This window comes from Ceratosolen solmsi, unplaced genomic scaffold (genome assembly GCF_000503995.2).
Source record: "Ceratosolen solmsi marchali unplaced genomic scaffold, CerSol_1.0 scaffold35, whole genome shotgun sequence".
Taxonomy (NCBI): Eukaryota; Metazoa; Arthropoda; class Insecta; order Hymenoptera; family Agaonidae; genus Ceratosolen; species Ceratosolen solmsi.
Genome location: NW_011948423.1, coordinates 5,961,459 through 5,984,697, shown reverse-complemented (window position 1 = coordinate 5,984,697; position 23,239 = coordinate 5,961,459). Strand labels below are relative to the sequence as shown.

The 23,239-nt window shown below is 31.6% G+C and overlaps 1 protein-coding gene across 1 annotated transcript in view; it reads left to right on the top strand.

Annotated features, from left to right (window-relative positions):
• The window catches only part of LOC105362239 (uncharacterized), a 117,724-nt gene that overhangs the window by 52,494 nt on the left and 41,991 nt on the right, over positions 1-23,239 (top strand). Inside the window, exons 2-4 of the mRNA XM_011499629.1 lie at positions 18,379-18,587; positions 20,627-20,762; positions 21,785-21,918. Of these exons, the coding sequence (XP_011497931.1) occupies positions 18,379-18,587; positions 20,627-20,762; positions 21,785-21,918 (479 nt within the window). The remainder of the gene's footprint in view (positions 1-18,378; positions 18,588-20,626; positions 20,763-21,784; positions 21,919-23,239) is intronic.

Sequence of the window (23,239 nt, the reverse complement as noted above, 5' to 3'; positions counted from 1 at the left end):
AGACAATTCGAGTCTGTCACTTATGGGTGACTAGGAAGAAGATCTTCTTATAATATCTCAGGGACAATAGAAATGTATGCCTCGTTCCACCTATACAGTTTCTCACGAAATATCTTATCCGAATAACTTTACTTGTCGCATTTTCTTAAAGAAAATGATAATCGTATTTATCGTTTAATACAGTCGTTTATTACATAATAATTATATTTTATTTATAACTTATTTATTTCACAAAAATTACACATAACTATTGTAATAAAAATCATAAAATTAGAATTTCTTTCGTTACTAATAGTTACTTCAATACAATACTTACAACAAATTATTAAATGCTCAACAATATTGTATACACGTTAAATATTAAAAATTCTTATATTTCCATTTGAGAACAATAATACAATGATATTCTGACAATTTCGTATACTACACTATATTTTATGTGTTAGTTTCGTAATAAATATATCTACGATAATGAAAAATATTTAATTCATTTATTTTCACCAATTTATATTATCAATCGATATTTTATATTATAATAATGAAGTTTTCAAGTAATTATTTGATGTTTCTAGTACGTCAAGTTACATGAAAAATATAGTATATAAAACTTGGAAAAATGTTCAAAATGTCTTATTAGATTTAAAAATATTGATAGTATATCAGTTTTTGAAATTTATAAGTTAGATATTGAACGTAAGAAAGTATCTAATCAAATTATGTATCAATGATATCAACATTTCTAAAAGAACATTATGTGCCATATATATATATATATATATATTTTTTTTTTAATTTTTTTTTAAATGATAGGAAAATTTTAGAAAAAAAATTAAATCAATATAAATTAACGTATGTCTGTAATTTGAGAACAGAAATGAAAATAATGCGATATAATTTGTGATCAAAATTTAATGGTAGAAATTTCAATTATTGCGACAGGTTTTTAGATAATTTCACAATAATTTATTTAACGTGAATTATTAAATGTTAATGTTTTATTATTGAATCATAAATTTTTTAAATAAATAATTTTTGTCATATTTCATGTTTTAGCACTTGTTTTTATAAATTCCATTAATTCATGTACTTTTTTTATTAAGTAATATTTTTTCATACCTTTTATAATTTCATTGCTTACTTTTTCAATTCTATGAACTTGTTTCATATCGTTATCAATAATAGTAATTACTTATAAATTTCTCTCTTCTTTATTATATTGATTTAAAGGTGAAGGTTGTAAATATTGATTAAAATTTATTTCTTTGTTTACGTTTATTCGTGGGAAGTATAATAAAATATTTATCAAATTAATAACTTTTTCTATAAATTTTTATAATTTTAATTAGTTCTTATAAATATAATAATATTGTGAAAACGATAAATTCAACGAAGAATAATATGTACAAAATACAAATAACATTTAATTAGATTAAATGAAATTATATGTTTGTTAGGAGGAAGGTCGATCAATACAAAGAAGGATAATTATGTTCTAGGTTATTAATAGTAAATAGACATTCAAAAATTTTAAGCAGAACTTGATTAAAATGCATAGATGCTTATTGTTTTATAAAAGTAAAATTATTCCAGAAAATATGCATTGAATTATTAAAGCAACATTCCACGAATGTATAATAATTGTGTTTACATAAATTTTGGTAAATAAAACTTGGAAAATTTCATTTTTGCATTATAATATTTAATCACTAAATTATTATCAAAAATTCTCAGCTTTATGAAATTAAAGTAAAGTGAAAAAAAAGTAATTTACAGTTATACTACAGGAGTTTGACGATTAATAAATATATTGGTGCATAGTCAATTATTATTGCCGAAAATTAATTTATTAAATGAAACATAATTTTAATTTATGGAAAAGAGATTAAATTTCATTTAAAAATTATTGTCAATTGTATACAATTTTATGAATAATGGAATCCAATAAATAGTCTCTATTAAATTAAATAAATGCATGTCAATTTTTTCGAAAAAATAAAGAACATAAAAAAGAAAAGCGAAACAAAAGCAACAAGAAAAAAAGACAAGAATTAAGTGTTTCTAAAATTCTATACGATAATTATAGATATTTATTCATTCGTATTTATACAGTTGCTCTGCATATATGATTCACATATGATTATTATAAATCCTCACATAAGCTACTAAGATTCTTTAATAATTTAAAGATTTTCTCAAAATTATTTTCTTGAGCGGTCGAGCTCACCATGAAATTAAATTCTAACCACCGAGACCGTATGATTGAATCGAAAATCCACAAGCTTAAGGGTACAAATATATGCATGCGCACACGTACACGCCCAAGCATAACTATACTTGTGCAGTATTATTCAGCGGATAAAGTAACGTCAAAATATCACATACAGTGTGTAAAACTTTCTAGACTCGATGCTCAAAATGAAGCTTCACTTCGATACAAGCGGAGTTGGAGAATATCGAGAAAGTATAATAATACAACTGCTGAAAAACGTCTTCGATTTAAAAGGTAAAGAGTTTTGGTAGTATCGGGCTCCCCTAAGCGATGTCACTTATTTCCCCAGGCGCTAACGGAGAATTTTCGTTCGATCTCTAACGGAATCAAATATAGTGCGATTGCCGCTGCCGCAAGATCATTCGCCCTTCGACATTCAAATTACTTCCCCCTCGAGCGATAGGCAGACTGCTGCAATACTCGCAAAGAAAAACAAAACTTCGTTGCCAGTGCCGTCTCCGCGACGCCATAAAACGAATGGAGAATTTTTGTGCTCCGTGCGCGAACTGGAACGGAAGTACTCGCAGCTCCGCGTTCTGAATTTTTATTATAGTATTTGGAAAATAAATTGGCCGTGACAGCGCTAGCGACGATCCCGTCCGAGGTTGGGGGCACGAATTTTCAAACAACGAGGACCATTATTTTTTCGTTGCCCAAAACCGAAAACGATATGCATGCCCTCGTAATTCATGGGATTTTATCGATTCGAACCGCGCGAGATAGCCTTATGAGTTTAATGTAAAAGTTTTAACTAGCAATAAACGCATTCAACCGAAGTTCGATACAGCTATTACGCAAAGTTCGGAGTGCCACACAATTAGAAGTTTAATTTTACTATACTGTTCTGTGTGAAAATACATTTGTTAAAAATGAAATACTGACGCAACAAGCGTTCGTGGATTTACTGCTTTTTTTTTTATCTAAGGGTGTATTGCTTTGACGGCAATGACGTAACTCGAATATTGATGAAGCCATAACATAACCTCCACTTCATTATAATAGTACAAACAGTTTTCTCCGATCGAAGGTGCACGTGTCAATGAAGGGTCTATTATATTGAATCTCATTCTCTTTTCCGTGGGTGTGTCTGCCTCTGTGTGTGCGTGGTGCGTAGTGCGTGCATGCGTACGAGAGTATCTCTCTGTCTCTCTCTCTCTGTCTGTCTGTCTCTCTCTCTCTCTCTCTCTCTCTCTCTCTATCTATCTATCTATCTGTCTTTCTCTCTCTCTCTTACTGTCCGTGTACGCGTGCACGTGCGTATATGTGCATCCGCTGTGAAATTTACGTAACAGGTTATTGGCAATTTTTTTTCTATTTATTCGCTTAAATACATCGATTAAGTAGGGTAAATAGTTGTGCAGAACAAGTTTTGAAGGAATCAACTTTATCAAAATTTTATTTCAGATTAAATTAATAACGCTAATTGATAGTATATAGTTTCATAATTTAACGCTGCCGTTTAAGCCAATTACTCGATTTTCTTTTACGACTATCCGATTACACAAGCGAACAACGCTTATTATGCGACCGCGCACGCGCACATCAGCAAAAATCCATTTGAATCGGGTTGAATTCGAGGCAAAGTTGCATTAAGTGTAATGCCGCCATTCGGAAACCAAATGTGCTTCCGGAAAACAACAGTGATATTCACCATAGCCGTGGTTATACATCACGCACGCATCGACTCTTCCTCTCTCTCCCCTTATTTATTTGTGTTTTTTTTTTGTGTTTCCCTTTTTTTTTCAATGTAAATAGCCCGTCTATCTCTCGGCCAATTGAGCACAATAGCGAGATAAATATATCGCAGTTTTCGGAGATATACACGTAGTATTCGAGCATGGAGGACGAGCAGATCTCTCGCGAGACACGGAGCCATTGTTCCCTTTTAATCGGAATATTCAACGCCCTTAGTTCCAACATGCTTGCGCACCCAGGGCGCCTTTACCATTCTCTGTCTCTTGCGCCACCACCCCCTCGTAAATTCAGCCCGGTAACTCGCACGCGAGCCAGCCCTTTCTCCTCCTTTATATATTTCTGGGCACGTCGAGTGTGACAGACAGAGCGAGCGAACGATAGAGTGAAAGAGAGAGAGAGAGAGAGAGAGAGAGACACGAAACGATGACTGCTAGTCTATAAAGAGATCGGGCGCTTTTTATCTCGCTTCGTCAATTGCTCGGCTTTGTTTACGGAATGTCATTATCGAGGGAGTACAGGACAACTGGTCGCATGGTGCCTTTCGATTAATCCGCGCGCGCACGTTGAGACAATGTCGCGTCGTGGACGAGTGTTTGCGTAACTAGCGGCACAAGTTCGTCACCCCCCCCCCTGCGTCATCGCGGATTGAGTGCTAAAGCGATTGTAACAACGAGTAACGAGTGCATGCGCATTTCTCCGTGTTTAAATGAGAGGGAAGCCAGGGAAGCTCGATTCCAAGTGATATTTCATTCATGAAGAGGGAGAAAAAAAAATGGAGTGCGATTTCAGCTCCTCTTTTTCCACGGTCGCTGAATTAGAGGCAGGGACAAGAGGAGTGGCGAGCGGCTTTTAAGGCATTCATATCGCTCGGCTTGTCTCGTTCCTCTTTTTCAGCCGATTCCTCTCATACTCTCTCTCTCTCTCTCTCTCTCTCTCTCTCTCTCTGTCTCACTCTGTCTCTCTTTGTTTCACTCATTCGTGAATAATACAATGGGCGCACGGAAACTCTTGCGGTAAACGACAATTTAATTTTGTCTTCTTAATTGACGCTTGTGCAAGAGCTAAGCATACACTGTCACTATTTTGCAATAAACTTTTACAAATAATCTTTTAATTATTGGATGCTCTTATGTCCACCTATATTATAAGGTTTAGTACACTTTATCAATTAGGAAAATTTTCGAAATAAATTACATTTCAACTTGCCATAGGAATTTTTAATGAAATTCCAGAAATTTCGTTACAACGTACATGGAATCGAGTTCTAATTGCAAAAGTAAAGGCTAAAGTACCTATATTTGATAATGAACATTACTCGAAATTTAAATAGTCGGTTGTTTGTCAGACTACATTGTACATTAGTTGCAATCTGTCTCCCATTATTTGATCCTTGATAATTACATTAATTTCACACGCTAAGGAACAATTAGGCTTTACGATTTTGCAAGCCAATGTCCGTTGATTTGTGTTGCGAGTTTGTCTAAAAAGACTCGTTCTGACGACGTCTACGGTCAATTTGCAATTTTTAGGAAAAATTACACTTTTCCATTTTTTTTTTTTTTTTTACTTAAAGCATAACTCAGCGCGTAAAAAATAATCAGCAAATAGTTCCAATATGAAAGAAAATTTTAATGCTGATTATAAGGCCGTATTGCCACACCAGGTGTCTTGAACTTAAGAAGTATGGATACTTAAAACTTTAACGCGCTTTTCTCAAAACTACATTTTTAAAAGCCGACTAGGAGCGGAAATCGAATAATTTTAAGTCGATTCGCTTCAAATTTTGACAGTATCTTTAAAACTATATTTTCTTACACTGTAGACACTAATGTTATGATTCATTAGATAGTTTTTAAGTTATTAAACATTTTATGGGCAATTTTTTACAAAAACGGAAAATTTTCTCACAAAATTTAGACAGTATTATAAAAATGAAATTTTAAACATTATTATATATATATTTCAGCAGCAGCTTTCATAAAAAATACATTTTATACATTCCTGAAAAGTTAATGTAAACTCCATTAAATAGATTTTCCCGTAATATTATTATATTTCATTAGAAACTTCCTAAAGTTCGTGTGATTTTTAAAACTTCTCGGTGGACCCCAATACAGTTATAAATCAAAATACTATGTCACTTAATATATACGATACACGATACGAATAGTACACGATACAGTTAAATTATCTTTTACTCACCATAATGGAAAGTCGACTTTCTCAAAGTCTCTTCACGTCAAATATCATTTTTCATTTCTTATCAATTAATGTATTGCAAAATTAAATTCAAACACAATTGAAGCTACCAAGAATCCTTTGTTTGACCGAGTAAAACAACAGTTTGATCGTTTGACATGGTAACTTCTTCGTAAATAAAGCCTTGACGGTATTATAAATGATAATTTACAAAAGTTAAAAAAAAAAAAAAAGAAGAAAAGTCAAAAACAATAGGTACAAAAAACAGACAAAAAAAAACATTGTAAAAAAATTAATTTACACATGTGTACATACAAGTGCACATAATAGTGACAAAAGTAAAAAATGGAAAAAAGCTCAAATTATCTTATACAAAGTACTTTATGAAATTCTTCTAAAGAAATTTATAGATAATATTTTAAAGTAAATATAAATTGTGTAGCAATGCTGATACAAAATAATAAAAAAAAAGAAAGAAAGAAAAAGAGTAGTAATGATAAATGAATCCTATACTTTTTATAAGTGTAAAAACACCATCCACTGTTATTGTAACAAAAAGTATTGAAAGCAAGTATAATGATTTTTGTTGCGTCTAGTTTACCATACTGTTAAACTTTCGTTGAAATCTGTTTCATCTATAAATATATTTAAATGCGAATTCCCGATTTGAAACTAGAGTGTTTGTATGCGGAATGGAATCTCACGAACTTGTACTAACATCGAACGTGAATTCCCAAATTACGGAATAGTAGACAGGATTTTATGAAATTTTGATGAATTTACTTCCGTTACTCTCTACTTACATATTACACATATTTTAATGTATTTTTTCGTTTTAATCTAATCGTTTTTGTAAATTTCTACTTTATTGACTTTCTCGAGGCAATTTCCTTGGAGAGTCTAAGGTGAGGCTTTTTTTTTTTATTTATTTATTTATGTTATTTTTTTTTTTTTTTGTCATACGACGCTGATCCGACATTATGGTCTAATATAAGTTTATAATTTTATACGCGTCTTAGTAGTCAGGGAACAAAAAAAGTAGCTTATACTATCTTAATGCCCAAGGATCAGATATTTCATTTTCGTTTTCTCGTCAAAGCATCTTCGTAAACTTTTGTCACAAATAAATATTATAAAGAAACGCAATATATATTGTGTTGATAAAAGTAAATTGGAAAATTACTAATCGAACGTAATCGAGGATATTTAGAGAGAGTGAGTAAGTGAGTGAGTGAGAGAGAGAGAGAGAGAGAGAGAGAGAGAGAGAGAGAGAGTGAACTAGAGTAGACGATCTTCTTTATAAATCTCTCTTACAATGAACCATTTTCTTAATAGAAGTAAGAGCAGAGATACATACGCAAAGAAGAATTTACCGAAAATAGATTTTTTTTACTTCGGTTCATAACAAAAGAGCTTGTCCAAGTAAGTAAAAGACCAGAAAGACCAGAAAGAAAAGTGTATAAGTTTCTATTGTTGGGGAACGGACGATCTTCTGCAAAAGCGCGAGCGGCTATATGAAAGTCATTATATCGAGCCAACCAGGAGAGGAGCTTTCGAGCGCAGCTACCTAAGCTTGCCGGCTCTCCACGGTAGCGTAATCGCGAAACTTCCAAGCTTTTTGTCCAGGAGCTCTCCCTCGTCCACATCCCCTCTTTGTCGCGTGCTCAGCCGACATCCGCCCCTGAGCTCCTTCGGAGTTCCGCAGATGGCTTTTCGCGCTTGCTTGGCAAAAAACGGCGCGCCGAGAAGCTCGCGCATCTTTACAAGAACTCGTGATTATCAGCTAGTGGAAGCTGCGACCGATGATGAGTTGTGGAGCCACGACCGCCTAAGCCAAGCTCGTATTTTTATCCTGCCTTTGATAAAAATAAATTTGCCACGCTTCGCTACGCGGGGACACCTTTTTGTTCTTGCCAGGAGCGGCGAAACTTCGGAACGCACGCATTATTATATCCTTAAAGCAACCGACCAAATCCCATTCGCGCGCTGAAATTGAGATCTTTTGGAAAATACTTTTTAGCCGACGCCGTTCCTTGAAAGCATTTTGTTTTCGTTAGGAAGTTGTACGGTAGGAGACACGGTGTTGTGCCCGACGATGGGGAGGACGGAGTACGGGATAGGGGATGGGGAGGAAGGGTACGATAAGGCCGGAAGAGGAAGAGCAGGGTGAGTATAGCAAACTATTTTCTCGGTAAATGAATGAGCAAAGCCAGGCGCCCCTCTCCCCTCCCCCCTCCTCATCCTCCTCAGCCCGCGAGTTCGTTGCCGCGGCATTTGCGGGGCTCGCAGTGCGGTACTGCGTCGAGAGGAGATTGGAAGTAAGTGCTACAGCTCGGAAATGCACAAGCGTTTAGAAGAGCTCAATTAAGGAACCAAATGAATAGAACAAGCACGCGAAAGTGCTCGGAAGTAGGGTGGGAATGGCGGGGGAGAGAAATGGAAGGAACTCATGAAAAATGCCTTACCGCGACAATGTCTTAAGTCCGTTGGAAAGAGGATATCTTCAAGCACTGCCAACTAAAAACTTTTCCATCTTTTATTTCCTCTTATTCGCTTTCTGGCCGGAATGAGAAAATGAGGGACGGGAAAATTATTTTTCAAATAATCTTCGCAATTTGCCATTTCAATTAAATGGCGAAGACTCGAGGAATTGGAGTTGGATCGAGCCGATCGGGATTTTTTTTATCTCGAATGTTTAACTATTATTTATGTCATTTGTACGAGAAAATTTGGCAATGAATTTATTCAAAGGGAGCCCCCCTCCCCCAAACACACACACAACCCCCTCCCTTCAAACTCCCTTGCCCCTTCCCTCAACCACTCCCGTCACCACGATGAATATAAAAATATTTTCCCAACTCTCGATGTGCCTCTACTTTGGCACGGCTTAAACCGCGCAGCCCCTAATATTTATTTCCTTAATAGTGTACTTCGCTCTTTCATTTTATTCAATTTTACAAGGACAATTGAACATGTTGGATGCATTATAAAGCAGTTCAGGAGTAAGAAGGAGGAATAGATACAAAGCAAAGTCACCATATAGGAGATGTGGAAAGAAGGTAGGGCTACCTTCTTTGTGCAGCGAGCCAATAAAAGTCTCTTTCATGCTGCTATATTCTGCTGCTCTTTCACGATCAAATGAAATGGTGTGCTTGTGAGGTGTGGGATGAAAGATCTTTATTTTTAAAATGTCTTATATTATCGGAGCTTTGCAAAATTCATCTTTATTTAATAAGAGACGTTTCTCAATAAAATTGCAGAACATAAAAATAAAACGAAATAATGCACTCACTCTTTTATATTTCTATAAAGGTGTATATCGAGCTTTATTCTACAGTTTTTTTAAAGCTTCCTAGAATTAGCCTGAAAATTGCCTTTCAAGAATTTTCCATAACTTTTGAAAATGTAATGCATGCGCTATGATTATTGTATGCGCTCTGTGTCCTTCAAATCTTTAAAGGCAAAAGAAATTAAACAAAGGAACGATAAAGATGCACAAATAGCTTTATTTATGTAACTTGCATTGCAGCAAATCTAACAATTAACGACCGATAAACCACAAATGTATATAAATGTATATGACGACGCGAGGATATTAATTAATAATAATTAATATCAATTTTGTTAAAATTTTGACTAGAGATCTATTGTAGACAACGTTTCGTATAATTTAGCTTAAAATTCATGATTTTTCTTTTATTTTTAATTATATTGTAATTTTATTTTCCCATGATATTTAAATAGACTCCTATAAACGTTTACGGTCCTATGATTTAGATATCTCATAAGTTTCGCTTATCGTAACTTTTTCAGTTTTTATCCATATTTAATAATAATAATAATAAAAAAAAAAAAAAAAAAAAATCAAACTCTTCTTCTCAAAGGAACTAACTTAAAATATTCTGACGTGGTAATAGTATCATAAAGTACCAGTCTAAAATAACATAAATTATTACAATATGAAAAAAACATATATATATATATATATATATATATATATATTGCATAAGATGAAAAAAGAATAATTTTATAAGTCCATAATACGACTTAAATAAAACACATAAATAACGTCGTCTATTATTTTACTGAAAGATAAAATACAAATACATCGCCCTAATATTACAATGTCATTATCAGTACTATCACGCCATATTCTCTAGAGTCTTATTCTTAGTCATTCTTTTCCGCTTCTACGATCTTCATACCTACTCGTTATTTTTTTTTCTTCTTTTTACATATTCTTCATGCAATAGAACTTTATCTATACACATATATAGATCAATCGTATAAAACATATAAGTTCGAAACTTTTAACCGACTTTCCCGGATGGCATGTAAATCTTATGGTAAGGTCTAACAGGAAATGGATGTCATTCGTTGGGAACTTCATCACTGGCTTACCTCTTACGGGAGCGGAGAATCGCTTCTTCAGAGTCAACCCACCACTAAAATAATAATTCACTTACAGCGCAAAATCGATATCAGCTCTTAAGCAAGCAATTTTTAATAATAATTTAGTAGGCAATCCGCTGATTTGGATTTTTGGCCTCCGTCACCGCAAATATTTTCCTTTATGCGCTTTCGTGGAACACGACGATGGATGGACTCGCCTCGATGCTCCCTCTTACCAACTTTTACCATTACATAACTGGACAATGGCAACCGTACGCGAAGAATACATAATGCACCCGTCAATTTGCAGATATATTGATACTGTCAATGAGCATGTGAACATTTCTCTTATTTACGCGACATTTGTTTTATTTTAAATATAGTGTTGTATTCTGCATTCGCACTCTCTATTAAAAAGTACTTCATATGAGTTTAAATCGATGCAATTTCTATCAAGATTCTAAAATACATAGATGTCTAAATTTAAAATCCATTGTTTTAAAATTTTCTACGCAAATAAATGTAGTCTTTCACTTACACTTTTACAATATTTGCAGATTAAACATTCATAAACTTTCAATATTGATATTCTCAATAAATAAGTGCTCATATTGCATTACTTTATAAATGAATGGCTACAACGTTATATAATAAATTTATATACCTTCCATTTCAATCTGTATCCATAAAAATTTTCAAACAAACCTTAAAAGAAAGAAGGAAAATACAATTTCTATGGATAAATTCTTTTTTCACCCATTATGAGAATTTCGATAACATTAATATTAGATGAGTAATAACGATTATATTGAAACATTTTCAATTTTCATTAACTTACTTTATAATTGCAAATGAAGATTTTTTTTCTATTTATTATCGCTAAATTTTCCACAAGTAATTAGAATAATCAGTGCAATCTCAAAACGTGATGCTACATATAGCAAATGTGAAAAAAGTTGATAGATACCTTTTTAAGACTCTTGAAATCTCACAAGTAGATCAGTTTGGAGAGAAAAATTGTTTTATTTTGTGACAGATTTCCTTGTTTACATCATAATGTACTAAGCGTGTAATAGTAATATAGTAATATCACAATAATAAATAGTAATTAAATAACATAATTTAATCATTTAAGTTGTTATACGTTTTTTTTTTTTTAAAGCACGGATAAAATAAATCGAGAAAACGTGTCGTGATACTTATGAGATTAATTTAATAAGCATTAATAACATTCATATTTTAATATTATATCATGTAACTTATAATGAAATAACTATTTTCCTTAGAAAATAAAAATCGCGCTCAAACAATACTCCTATTAAATTTATTACGAATACTGATAATGCAAACAATTTTTTTTTTTAACAAATTTGGATCTTCATGCATTTATTGTCCTATTTAATAATGTATTCTTACAATAAACATTATTTATCTTCAACTACAAGTAATTTCTGAGATTCCAAGTGTATTTGTTAATACAGTTAATATAATATTATACAATCATAATGGATATGTCACTGTGCTAGACCGTAAATATAAATTCTTGCAACATATTATGAAATATTAAATTAAATTTGTAAATGTCTGATCCAATGAAATTAAAGCGTTTCATGTTATGCAATATATTTAAATCCGATACAAGCTGGCTCGCATTCATACACTGGCATACCAATACACCACGCACCAACACACCATCGCACCAACACACCAACATACACGCACGCGCGCACACAAACTTTTTTATGCTTCTCTATACGTATCATAGTGTCTTTTCTTCCTTCTGTCTTCAATTCGCTTATTCCCTTTCTTTGCCCCTTGCTCCTTAAAATCTAGGACTCGTATTTCCAAGTACTATGAATTTGGTTCAGAAAGTCAATACGTAACAGCAAAGACCAAACAGACTGCTTACTGATCTCCTCCACGTACTTTAGTCTCTTACTTCCCTTTACTTAAACTCGTTTACTATATCTGCTTCTAAAATCTAGGATTGTTTGCTTATCTCATCTTTTTCATTTCCTTTGAAACCGCATCCCTTAAAATTCGAAAATCTTATCTTCTTCTTTATCTTATGAGTCACTACGCCATTTCGATGAATTGATTGAATCTTATGCATCAGGTCTCTTAGTGTCATTTTTATTATATATTTATATATTTTGTGTGTGCGTGTGTGCGTGTGTGTGTGTACATCTATCTTCTTGTGAATTCTTTTATTGCTATTGTTTTATTACAATATATTTTCTTCTTCCCCGGATTCAATATTTCTTATCTTCAATTACCGCCTCTTTTATGTTCTTCCATCTACATAATTGATTATCCGTACCTGATGAAATACAATAATTCTTATCTGAAAATAAATGAATCAATCACTCTTCTTCTTTCATTTGCTCAACTAAATTCTGAACTTTTATAAACGTATGACAGTTATGTAGTGTAGTAAATTTTGTGAAAGGCACGTAGAAATTTCCGAGCTTTATCTACAGACAGCAGTAAGAAATTCTATGCGGACTGATGTCTTCTCATGGAAAAGTGATGTTTACAGTATATTTAGGTCAAATCGAAGAAAGAAATACTAGAAATAAGTAGCTTTGTTACTTCTTTCATTTTGAAAAATATTTGAATTAGTTATTTGAACAAATACGTGCTATCGACGTGAAGAACTTTAATTATTTTTATACGTAATTTCAAATATATGATTTAATGAATATAATACTAAATCATTTTAATGTATATTATTTGTGTTTCTAATGTTAATTATTATTCGTATTCTGGCATAATAAATTTATGAGGTTGACTAATGTAGAAAACAACGGATAAAAGATTGAATATATTATGTAATAAACATCTTAGCAATTTGTGGAAAAATGAATGTATTTATTTTAGAAATGTTCGAAGGTCTTTGAAATAAATGGAAAATAATTTCGTCATAACAATAATATATCGAAGCTACAATTTTCAAAATATTTTTACATATCTATTTTTAAATGCTATTTAATTATTATATTTTATAATGTTTTATAATTAATTATCATTTCTAACATTAACATATTTCTTTTTTATATTTAAAATATATTTCCGTATAGTTTGCATTTTGAAAGACTGCTGTCGGAATAATTCGTAACGACACTTTCGCATACTTTTCCATCTCATATTTATTTAATAACTAATAAATAAAAGGTAAAGAAGCACGCCTTAAATATTAACAAAATAAACTGAAAATACCGAATTGCATCGTAAAGTAATAAAATGAGTTATTATTAAAGATAATAACACATTATGCGCATAAATGAATAAATTTATCGAAATATAAAACTCGTAAGAAAAACCGTGAAATTATTTTCTTATTTTATGAAGCTATTTTCAGCATAATTAAGAATGTAGCCATTTTAAAGTTTGTTACCAAAAAGTTTTTAAAGGGTAGACAGGATCATTTAAAAGAGGATATAGTTTTTTAATTAAACTTTATATAAAGCCCTCTTTTGGTAACTCGAGTAGCTCGATCATCTTAAGCGAAATATGTACAAGAAAAGGATAAATTGAAAATAAAAAATGTTCTTTACAAAGTATTAAGCGGTTAGCCATTTACAATGATTGAGTCAGTGTCTGTAGCCGGTTGGAAGTAAATTCCGCTAATTAGGCTTCTTTGCTGAAGTAATTAGCGCAAGGCTAATACCCAGCCAAGTTAATACGGCCATTAGTCGCCAACTGCTTTTTTTCTGACACTTTTGCCTTGCCTATTTATAAATCCGAACGAAATGAAGGCCACGAGTCGTAGGTAAGTTGAAACGGAATATGTCCAAATCGACGACATCGAGTCTTCGTACCATGTATACAAAGTACATGTCTATGTACGTTGGAGTCGTAGCATCGAACAAAAGTCGCGCAGAAGACACAAGTCCTAGAGCTCGGCACAACATAACGTCTGTACTGTATATAAATGTTCAGAATTTTCTGCGACTCGTGGGGGGTGGGGGGTAAAGGGGTTCGTAGAAAACTTGCGGAACGCTGCTCGTATAAGCGCTTCGCCTTTGCTTACAGGACTTCTTTTAGCGCGAGAATGTAAAGGGAACAGATAGACGAGGCAGTTTTTCCAACTTGGAGCATCCAGTTTACATGAACCAACTATGTTCCATCCCACCCACCCTCGCTCATTCGCTCACTCGCTCGCTCTCTCTCTCTCTCTCTCTCTCTCTCTCTCTCTCTCTCTCTCTCTCTCTCTTTCTTCTGACAACTCGCTCTTTCAGTGTTTTGTCCTGTCGGCTACCGTTTTCGTTCTTGTCTTTGTCTTCTTTCTCTCCCATCGTTTGTTACCTTATTGTTTCTGAAGAGTTCGCTCAACTCTTTACATTCGTTCACGTACGTTGAGATGAAATAAATACGAGCTTTGTCTTCTGTGTATGCATAGATGTAACATGTACCATGCGAGGTTTGCGGAAGTATCTTATGAGAAAACAACACCGCGACAATAAAAATAAGCACTTGCGGAACGTAAACTAAGAGAATGATAAACACATACTTATGTTTACTAAAAAATGTAAACAAATTTTTAATGTTGTTAAAATATTTTTATTAGTTCCTTATCGATTACTAACAAATATGCAGTTAATGAATATTGCCTACATAGTATCAACAGGTATGCTACAAACATAACAAGGGATTATGTAGTTTTACGTACTTTACTAAATGACAATAAATAAAAAAAACGAATTAAATACTGCATGAATTTTTTATCTTCAATTCGGATCAACGAAAATTCTTAATTAAAACAATTATAATTTTAATTGGACAAATAATTATACTAAAATTGATATAAATTTACCATTTGTATTTGTGTATACCATTATAATTTGTGTAAATTTACCATCTCATTACTCTCCCCGCTACTTTATTTATGAAAATTGAAATATAAATAAAATTAACTACCTAATGGTAAGCATATAAAGTCTAAAACTAATTGTCGAGTTTAAAAATAGTTATTTTTAAATTTTCATTTGGACGGTTTATTAGCAATGTAATGAAAGGCATATCCCGTCATAAAATTCGGAAAGTTTATTCTGATTGTTCATTTTAGTCAACTCTCCTACAATATTATTATTTCAAGTAGAAAAATAGTCGTATAGCATTTAATATTCAAAATACGCATTGTGTGATGTGATAAATCACTCGACTTGAAACAGATATTCTACTCAATCGCATTTAGCGAGTAATCGTTCAAACATGACTATCAATTAAAGATTTTGAAAAATAATGACAGTTCTCGATACTTTATCATCATTGTTTTGACATACTTTAGCTATTAATTATTATCCAAATTATAGTAGAATTGGCAAAAACAAAAAATTCTGTACGCTTTGAAAATTCATTGTCAATAGTTTTTAGCGTAAGTTTAAAAAAAAAAAAATCATTTATGTTTATCGTATTGAAGATTTTAAGCGCGACTCTTAATATATTCCCTCAAATTATTTATAATTCCTCGGCAGCTTCGAATATTTTCACGAATTTTTAAACAATTATCGGCTACGAGACATCCATTGGATAGTTCAAAGTTATTCTATGAATATATGAAGAAATGCAGAAAATCAGTGTTATCGAGAATGTCTATGTCAGAACATTAAAATAAGAAGCGTTCGTTTACTTGTTGAAATACTTGAAGTGTTCGTCTTTTGCCCATGAAAACCGCGAAGCAACTTTATGGTCTCTCTGCATGGTCCGTGCCCAGCATGTTACCTGACTTGCCCATTTGAAAGAAAGCTGTTCTCTGCAGAATAACCACACTTTCGGAGAGCTTCTAGCGGAGATATAAAATAGTAGTTTTATAATATAGGTCAGACATTTATCCCTCTGACATCAAGAGCGAATCATCGATACTTACGTCTGAAATGTTTATCGCTACTTCTCAAGAAAATAATATTGTTATTATATACCCAGCATTCGCGTTATTTAAAATTCTACTGGCTCTTTCATTTTAAGACAAATAGTGTGAAATAAATAAAAATGAAATATACACGTGCACAAACATAGCCACGCGCAACTTAATATAAAGAATCGTTCAGATAGGGAACCAAGACTATTGTTAATTCTCATCAATTCTAATTGCTTAATGGAAAATAGGCTATATGCATCGATTATAAATTAACCTACGTATACGCTCATCCAGCAGACTCTTCAATATATCACAACACTTATCAATCGGTTAATTTATCAATATAATAGGTATTGAAGATGACATAATATCACATTATATTCTATTAGATTCTGCAACATATGATGACACAGTATAGCTTGAATTTACAACTTTTCCCACTTACAATGTAAAGAAAATTAGATTTCAGCTTTCCCATGGCAAAGCCTCAAAACTGTCGTAACAACGTTATATTTAATATATGTAGAAGATTCAAAATATCACAGCAAAGTATTTGACATGCCATTAGATTATAATGTTCGATTACCAAGTTGGATATGAGACTAACCGAAGCCTCGACAGACATCAGCTGCGAAGTAATAGAAAATAATGAAATATGTCATACAAGTCCTTTTATTGTTAATAAAATTGTTATAAGTCCTTATATACATCGTAAGTTATCGCATAACGATAATAAAATTCATTACATTAGGATTAATGTTTTTTTTTTTATTTTTTTTTTTTATAAATTATCATAAAATAAATATAGGATAATATCATACGATTTTTTTTTATCAATAATATTTATTATGAATTCATCGTATTTATATATTATAAATTAAATATTTTATTCGTACGATTTGTTTGTAAAATTTTACTCGTCAAATTTTAACAAATAATCGCCAGCTATAATTCGTTGTCAATTATTTAATTTTTCAATGTGATTTTTTTTTTTTTTTTTTTTTTTTTTTTTTTAATATAAATTTATACTTTAATTTACAATGGGTTTGTCTTATTACGTTGAGCATAATTATTTATATTTATAGTCTATAAGAATTCTAATTTTTAAAGTAAATATTCGGTGCAAGATAATTTTATATTCTGACTATTAAATGGATTATCTTCTGAATAAAATCTCATTTCTTATTCAAATAAAAAAGTTATAAGAGAAAATCCCTTTAAAAATTATAGATTCGTACATAGAGAAGTTATTTTATTATAGTAAGTAGATTTACATGTATAAACATGGATGTTTTAAGTTACTTGAAATAACTTTTTATATGAATATAAATTATCGATTAAAAATAAATTATGAATTTTTGTACTAATTAGATATTAACGTTGAGCTCCTATTTGTAATTTCAAAGTAAAGAAGTTCCTATTTGTGCCTCGTAATTTTCAGTTTAACTCCTTCTCTACAATTTGCATTCACTTTATTATTAAATTTCTTATTCCAAGGTATTATAGTAATTAAATAAAAAAAGTCAAACATCTTTTACAATTATGAAAATATAGGGGTGCCATTTTTAAATCTATCAACAGAAAAGCCGTAAAATGTAATAAAGTTAAGTATGAAATGAAACAACTACTTGAGAAATTTATGTATCGAAAAGAAATGATGTCGTATGAAATTTATCCAATATAAGATGTGTATTCTACTTTAGTAGAATTTTAAGCACTTTGATTTTAATCTACATTCAAAGCCATTAATAATAAATTTTACGTGCTCATAAAGACAACAAATTCAAAAAGTATAATATTAATATAAATGCCAATGTTAGGAACTAATAATCAAATAATATTTAAAATAGCGGGATATATTTTTCGATAATATGATTCTAAATAAGAATGATAATTCACCCACGCTTCTCGAATTTTCCATCATAACATTGTTTTCTGTCTACATTCTGTTTACTTCTACTAGGTGCAAGATGTTTAAAGAACGTCAGGTTAGAAGTAATTCCTGAAGCGGTAGAACATGGACACGAAGCAACTCTGCGATGTTACTATGAGCTGGAGCAAGCGCCCCTTTACTCTCTTAAGTGGTATCGTGGAAGTTTCGAATTCTACAGATTTTCGCCGAGTGAAAATCCCGCTACAAAAATCTTCAACTTCTCGTGGATCGAAGTCGATGTGAGTATGGAAATGATAATCCACGATATTATTCGCAGTGAATTCATTAATAAAATAATTATTAGCTTCCGCTGAATTTTCACTTTATTTAACGATACTAGTGAAAGTTCGTTAATAAGTGCACGAAATGCGCGTGCGATTAGAACATGCGGAACAATAAAATGATTTAACTACAATTGAAATTAATAGTAAATAAATGCGTGGGACGGGCTGATTAAAGACTACTGGATATAAAATATAAATTTTATTTAGTATTCTCAGCAGTACTGCTTCGTTTTATCATGATCAAATAGGGAGAAAAAAAATTCCTTTTCTATACGTACGGCAATATTTTTAAAGGAACTTTTACGGCTAATATTGGATTCGATGAAAATTGAAGCTTAAATTAATCTCAGATTTATCACGAAAGTTATATAAAGTAATAAAAAATTAAAATATGAAAATGAAAAATTTTCTTTACAATATATTTGATCATTTTTCTCGTGTTTTCTAATTCATGCATGGCACAGTAACAGTGCTACTACTGTCTATTTATGATTAGCAAGACAAATGTAGGGTCGAGCAATAACCGCAGGTTTATTGAAGATATGTTTGTCATGTTATTTCATGACGTTGTATAAGCGATGTGCAAATGAATGTCGAGTTTATCGTCAACTCCACGCTCTGCTGCTACAGAATGATAAACACCCCTAACATATGTACTTAACTTTTTCAAATCACTTAGAGGGAACATCAATAAATCTAAGCACGTGGGCACTTTTTCAATCCATTTTATTACAAAAACTTTTTAACCATAAATTTTAATGCCCAATTATTAATTAGATGTCGGTTTGAAAAGTATTATTAGCGTGTATTTCTTTAATAATTTCTAATGAAATTGCCCTGTATATAGTGTTAATGATATTTCGTGCAATAAATGTTAGTGCAAGGCTTCATTCGTTAAGACATACATACTATTTCTATTAAATCATGGTCATTAAAAAACATTATCTTTAATAACAATCGAATGCTCTGATTTCTATTTATATTACGAATAAAGGATAAACAAATTTTTTTACTCCAATAAATGAAAAAATTGATTAATTAAAGAATATATAACATTATGATATTATCATTTTTCAGTCAAATATTACATTTATTGATAAACATTAATTATATTCTAATCTTAATTACCATCTAATTTGAGCTAAATACGATACGTAATATGATGCATGTTAATATGAAATTAGATATACAATTTAACTGTAGATAATACGATACTCTAAATTATTAGTGATATGCCGTACAAAAGTTAACCTTAATAACATAATATAGATTCACTTATCTTATTGGGTTACATATGTGCTTATTATTTAGGTTTATTTTATTTTCTTTTTTGTTTTTTTTTTTTTATTCAATCATATTTAGATCTTCATTTAAATTAAGCATAAATAGTAGATAGGATAAATAGTTCATCAGAAAAAAATTGTAAACATAACAACATTTTCAATTTTACGATCTAATCTCAAAGATTAAATGCATTCTAATATATTTTCAATAATTTTCAAAATTTTAAATTTCAAATATTTTAAAATTTATTTCAAAACCTGTATTTAATTTCGTATATAAGCTATAACGTGGGTGATTATAAATATAATGTAAGAAAAATATTTAAAAAGAAATTAATCCCTGTCGTTTTTAACTACAAATGCAATTTTTTATGATATATTGTCAAAAAAAAAAAAAAAAAATTATGATAAATTATATTAAAATTTTAGAAAATTAATCAAAGTAATTAATTATCATTGTTAGTATTCAATGTATGCAAAGTCCCATAAAACAAAACTATACTGGTCTATTAATGGAATTTATTACGAATTTATGACTATAAAATGCATTGAAAAAAGCTTAAAACTAATATAATAAGTTTTTTAAACGAAATTTCTATTCCCATGGAAAATTAAATGAATATCTTCTTATGCGTATGATGTAAAAAAATTCTTTGAAATTATGACCTTGATTCACAGCTAATACTTAATTATTTATATATTTTCATTCAGCCAAGTAATTCAAATGAGAGTCAAGTGACGATACAAAATGTGGATTTTCCGCTAAGTGGAAATTTTAGTTGCGAAGTGACTACAGATGCGCCAACTTTTTTAACGGCAAGCAGTTCAAAAACACTTACTGTTGTTTGTAAGTACACAAGATTTATCTTACACTATTATCGTTTCTTTCCTTAAACAAATGTCGTTAAACATTCGTTAAATAGGCTTTAAATTAAATGAATGTCAGAATAGATTTGAAAGAAAAAAAAGAAACGAAAAATGTATATGTCGGCATACAAACGAATATGTGTATTTGTTTATGATTGATTTTAATTAATTTCTGAATAATGTTTGATTATTTTTTCTTTGTATCAAGTATCCGACGATAAAATAGCAAGCATGTATTTCTTAAAACGAGCGTAATATAAATTTCATATTTGAAACTAATAGAAAACAATCCACGAATAAACAAGACTGTGCAGGCTTCCTTGCGCTATTCGAATAATATCAGACAGAACAGACAGAATCTTTTCTCAAGGTATCTATCTATCTTTTCCAATAAAATTCGCTTCAGAGTTTTCTTAAGATACCATATAAAAACAGACATCTGCAATGATTTAAATCTTAAACCGTACAAAGATAAAAAATTGTTTATTCCACATACTCGTCTTTATTCGTAAGTATTAATTAAAGTAAATGCGCAATCCTCGTGCTTTCTCGTATGCTATAATATTACATTGTTTTAATATGAGCATTCTAAATCACATAATTTGTTATACATTTATGATTAAAGAACATTGATTATGATATGATTTGAATGACATATATCACGAAAAATTACGACTTTCGATAAAATTCTTCTAAAATCAGATCAATTTGAATCCAGACACGTATATTTATGCTCGCGGAATATGAAGTCAAAAAGCAATGAGGCAAAGATTTGCAGTATCCCATTTACTACCGTCTGCCCATATTCCTCAATTTCACTTTCATTTTTTCCATGACCCTCACTTTCGCCAAGTCCTCGATTAAATCACCTCAGCGTGAAAATTGGATAAGGTCTCACGGCAAACTGGAAAATGATGTGATTATGCCTACGAAGCGCAAACGTCATGCTTGAAGTCCGGATGGTTTCAAGGGTACTTCACCCCTCGAATTATTATGTTTCAGCTGTACCCAAGAGTAAGCCTGTTATCATATCGGAGCGTGGACGCTATGAGCCTGGGGAGACTCTAAAAGCAAATTGTAGCACGCCATCTTCGAAACCACCGGCTCGACTCTCTTTCACGCTAAACGACGTGCAGGTTAGTACAAACATTCACACAGCATTTACTCATTTCTCAGTTGAAAAATCTTATTTACTTATTGCTTACAACGTTATCATTTATTACATTTACGCCCTATCGCCGACTTTCTATGCCTCCCCCTCCCCTCCTAAAAACATTCTATCTATTTGGTAGTGTCAGTTGTTTTTATTCATATGTAGACTCTTCATCATATCTTGAATTTCCAATAATTTTGTCCATAAATGATTAAATATTGACGGTCCGATCTAGCCCGACAAGTCGTATCTAGTCATATTATGGATTATTTGTCATTCAAATTTCTTATAATAGTTTGAATTTTGTATTTAGAATAATCGACGAGCCTTGTCATTCTTATTTAAGTCTTATCATTTAAAAACAATTACTGAATAGCAAACAATTTTCATCTATGACCCATGAACTTGTGTCTACAATTCGTAATGAATATTTTGCATAATAAATTTGTCTGCGATATTCCAACAGTTTTTTCAAATGATGCTTCATTAAATTGTGCATCATAAACTTCCATCCATATCTACATTCGTAGAATAGATTCAGCCAATATCGGGATCTCGTTGCCCAAAGCTGTCAAATAGAAATAACGTAACGTAGTCTTGTCGATACATAGAGAGGATCGGCAGAAAGATTTTGATCAAACCTTGTTTGGCAATCTCGTTCTAATCCGCAATGGAAATGAACGCTATTAGCTTCAGCGCTGAGCTAGAAACAACAGTGGCGATATAAGGGCTTTAGTGTAAATATCCGAGACCATGACACGTGAGTGTAGTAGTGAGTAAATGAATGGATAAGCATAATACAGGGCGGGATGCTTTGCCCGTATATTGGGGAATAACATCCCTGTCTTGCTACTGAGGAGAAGCACTGTTTACCCTTAACGAGCGAAAAATAAGGCAAATATGAATTACAAGTTGTCGATAGATGCTGCCGGGCTGCTAATTTCACATTTATATCCATCTAAGTTCGGAATTTCTTTTTGAGTGAGGAATATTTGCCGGAAAGTCTCTTGTTTTTCTTGCTCCGACGTACCCCCCCCCGCCCCTGTATAATGTGCGCGTCAACGTGTGTGTGCGTGTGTGTGTGTGCGTGTGTATGTGTGTGTGTGCGCATGCGTGTGTGTGTATGTGTGCGTATGTATTTTTCTGTATATTATATATATATATATATATATAAACATATATGTACACAGTGGTTATTGAAACATATGTAGTTTATTTGAAGGTTTCTTCGATTTATGAACAATGTTTGAACTAGCCCCTTCAAAAAATGGAAAAAGTATATAAATCGACTGCTGTGGATTATT